General features: G+C 45.5%; 1 protein-coding gene across 1 annotated transcript; it reads right to left on the bottom strand.

The window, feature by feature from the left end:
- LOC8061775 lies at positions 2,194-2,903 on the bottom strand. Its single transcript, XM_002439882.2, has one exon. The coding sequence runs from the start codon at positions 2,801-2,803 to the stop codon at positions 2,537-2,539; it is 267 nt and encodes an 88-aa protein (XP_002439927.1). The 5' UTR covers positions 2,804-2,903; the 3' UTR covers positions 2,194-2,536.

The following is a 4,005-nucleotide window of genomic DNA, read 5'->3' as shown; positions in this document are numbered from 1 at the left end:
AAATAAATACAAGCACCAGCAAACAAATCAAACAAAAATAGATGCAGCGGCATGAATGCATACGAACAAGTTTTCTACCTTATTTTTAATTTTATTTAATTTTGTAAATTATTTAATATTTCCCAAAAATTCAAATTGAGCCAAAATTAAATCAAATTTAAACTAAATTTGAAATTCAAAAATTTGGAGTGTTATAGCTAGTATTTTACAAAAAAAAATTGAAGAAGTAAACAAGGCCCAGCTGCAGAGCCGACTGCCAAACACCGAAACACGGCGGCCACCACACCGTGCACGCTGCGTCAAATCAGGACGATGGTTGGCTACATCAAACTGGCGACGCCATCGCGTGCACGCTCCGTCATGTGCCGATGCATGCATGCTCCGGATCGAGATCTGGCATTGGGGCGCCAAATACGGCAGAAACCGCCCGAAAAAGGACAGCGAGAAGCAATAATTCCTAGCTGCAATTATAGGACTTGTGCAAGAATCATAACATGCCGCAAAACGCAGGTACGTACGTACGTACAGATGGTTCGTCCGGTTAGGTACAGTACTTCCGTACTTGCCTGTGCTAGCTAGCATTAGCAATATTCTGTACAGTAGCTGCCACAGTCCACAGTAGTGCATACGTACGTGCCAACCATACATTTTTTTTTTCTAACCACAGCATGATCAAAGAAGACATCATACACGTACACATGCACATGCACATGCACATACACTTATCTCTACATAAACATATAGCTGACATATACGTTCAGTTCAAGCGGCCAACAGTACTTGCAGTTTATATAACTTTATATATATACATAAATACACTGGATAATGGTGAGAAGATAGCTGGAACGAGATGCGCAGCATGGGCGAGGAAAGAGCCAAAATGAGACGAACATGCTCTGTTTCTCGAGCGAGGGACAGGGGCATCCCTACTTTAATCATCTTTGCTCGTACGTGTTATTTGCCATGGGAGCAATAGTCACTGTGCCGTTAAGACTTAACCCCGAGGGGATTGCTCCAAGAATCTCTAGCGATTTCGATGCAATTGCAGACACCCCCTGTCCATATATGCGCGACAGTAACTGACACAGCCCCGCTTGTACAAAGCGACCTGGATGTGTTCGAGGTACCGAGCTTAGTGCAACCGCGATGGTAAACATAGGGCGTATTAGTTTCTGATTAAAATAGAATAAATAGATGACCTATCATCAACGTGAGAATTGAAAAAGAAACTCGTATCAACGATTCTTTTTACCAAGCGAGACCATGCTCCTCCTCACCCATGTCAACACCTGTGAGGCCAAACTTGTCTGTGTGCACTGCCATCAATTGGCTGCGCTCACGCACGCATGTCATGGTGGGTGGCCGCACTCGTCCATGCATCAGGTCGTAGTGCAAAGCTCCACCAAGCCCCTACTACACCTCTTTGGCCATGGCTGCCATGGCGTGATGGCCTTGCTCTTGCTCCTACTAGCCATTGCTGCTGGCTGACGCATTAGAGCTGATCGTGCCGCAGACAAAGCTCTACAGTGGACGCAATAGCCACGCGTTTGTCACCCTCATCAGACCGACCCAATCCGGCCGGTCGACGCTGCACCTTTGCTCCTCTAGGTCCTAGCCCCCTCTCTCTAGCCTCACAAGCTCCACAACGGCTGCCGACGATCAACCTCCTCGCCGGGCAGCCGAGATCCGCCCTGCCCAAGCCATCAGCACGGTTCATGACAACGGAAGTCTCCTTCCTCTTGTCGTTGTTGTCGTCGTCGTCGATGAACATAGTGGAGGTAAGCTGGTAAGGAAGGGAACGTGGATGGAAATGAGAGAGAGAGAGAGAGAGAGAGAGAGAGAGGAAAGTCACGCGGTTGGGCTCATTTAGCGTGGAGAGACGTGCTAGCGGCTCTCTCACTAATCGCGGCGAGAAGCTTCTTCTCTCTTTTGGATTCTCTCTTCTAAGTAGAAGCTACTAAAGGGCGTTAACGACATTATAGTGGGTGCCTTTTATGCTGGTTTACTATCTACTACCAGCTTGCATTATCTGACCCCACAAAATGCAAATCTGAACAAACTAACGCCGTTGCACAGTTTCATCACCAGATCCAAAAAAAAAAAATTGTATAACTCGTGCGTGTTTTAGCAAACAGGATAAGATCGGCTGCCGCGTGTAAAAAGTAAATCGCCATCAACTTAACAAGATATATATAGCATCTTAATTTCAATCATTTTATTGTGCGAAAAAAGATAGATTGTTGTGAATTGCATATATAAGCTCGGTGTACAAGTATAAGAAGTAGTCATATGCTGCCACTGAGCAGGACCTTCACGCGATTAAAGTGTCCAAATACTTCCTCTTTGTAATGAAAAAAGTTACTACATAGTACTAGTAGTAGTATTACATATGCGTGTGTTGAGCGAAAACAAAAAGAGCAACGGAGGAGAGACCTTGTAATTAAGCCACTGTTAAGCGCCGATCAAAGCCAGGTCTGGGCACGGCTAACCCACAGGCTATATACACATGACGCGACGTGCCAGCCGGCCCCCTCTCTCAAGCGCCGAGCTTGTAGCTGCCGAGGTCCTCCTTGATCAGCTCGAGGTCCCTAGTGGAGGCCACGGCCACGGACATGGCGCGGCGGTGACGCCCCGCGGGCGGCCTCGCCTGCTGCTCGGCGCCGGCGCCGTCTGGGCCACCGGCCTTCGAATTCGCGCCCACCTCGCCCGCCGCGTCGACGTCGAGGGAGGCCAGGTTCTCCGGGAGCACGAACACGCTCTGCGACGCGCGACGCTGGTGGCGGCCCGGGCGCTGCGACGACATCGGAGCCGGAGGCTGCGGCGTGGCAGGCAGGTACGGTGGGAAGCAAGAGGTTGGTCGCTTTGGGTGCGGCGTGTGAGTTTGGTTTGAGGAGGAGCAGGGGGAGTCACGGCTTTATATAGGGCAAGCTGTGTGTATTAATTCCGATAAATGAATGAATTTTTTTAAAAAAATATATTATCTGCTAGTTCATTGCATTATAAGTGCATTCACAATGCAAAAATTATTATAATTTCTATAGACATTAATTATATTGTCATCTAAATGTTTTGCTAATGTGGTAAGGTAATTATTGAAGAGATGAGACAAAAATTATAGAAGCCAGGTCTAAATTACAAACCATATCTACACAAGAATCAAGATATGAAAAAATATAATCGATAGAGAATGTGATTGGATAAAAAAAAATCTTCAAAAACTATCTATTGAGAACATGCTTTCTATATACAGTGTCTATAAAAATTAATAGCCTAGGAGTACCTACTAATCTCAAACGTCCGAAACTAGTATAATTCTCGATCTCTGCACCAACCAGTGATGTGTATATATTATTAAACTCTTTCCTATAGCATGTTATAAAAGTATATTTTATATGGTACTAATTTAATTTGCAAGATTTAACGTTCTTTTCTATAAACTAATTTAAATAAACTCTAAAATTAATTTGTTCCGAACATAGTAGGGAGTAGTACTAAACTTCGCGAAGCTCTAAATATAGGTACGCTAATTTGGATCCTAGTGGGCGGAGTTATGCAGTCTCACGTCCACAAAACAACACCAACGATACTCTGCTAGCACCAGATTTATACTGCTATCACAAAAGTAACTCGAAAAGATGAAGGATTATCACAACGTAGAAAAAGAAAGAAAATTCATGAGCAAGGGGATATTGTGGTTGCGGCAGGAGGAATCGAACAAATGCTTGCATCTTTGTGCGATGAACTGACAAAGCATGTACATGTACAGGGGAGAGGAGACGAAGCCTGACCCGGCCCACGGGGACTCTGCGCTAGCTGCGAGAACATTTAAATAAAAGAATTTTGGATCTCTGCGACGGTACACGCATGCGGTTGGAGGCCTCGATCCATCACCATCTACCTATCCTTATCCTTTGGAGCGAGCCTTCGTCTGGTTTGGTTCCTCGCGAATACTAAAAGATGAGAGGGAAATTTTGATAAAGAAACACGCGACGCAGCTTGCCCGTC

The sequence above is a fragment of the Sorghum bicolor genome, chromosome 9 (assembly GCF_000003195.3).
Source record: "Sorghum bicolor cultivar BTx623 chromosome 9, Sorghum_bicolor_NCBIv3, whole genome shotgun sequence".
Taxonomy (NCBI): Eukaryota; Viridiplantae; Streptophyta; class Magnoliopsida; order Poales; family Poaceae; genus Sorghum; species Sorghum bicolor.
Note: the sequence above shows the minus strand (reverse complement) of the source record. Positions and strands in the feature narration are given on the sequence as shown.

Coding starts and splice junctions, on each gene's coding strand:
- LOC8061775 (XM_002439882.2), bottom strand. CDS start 2,803: ATGTCGTCGCAGCGCCCGGGCCGCCACCAGCGTCGCGCGTCGCAGAGC.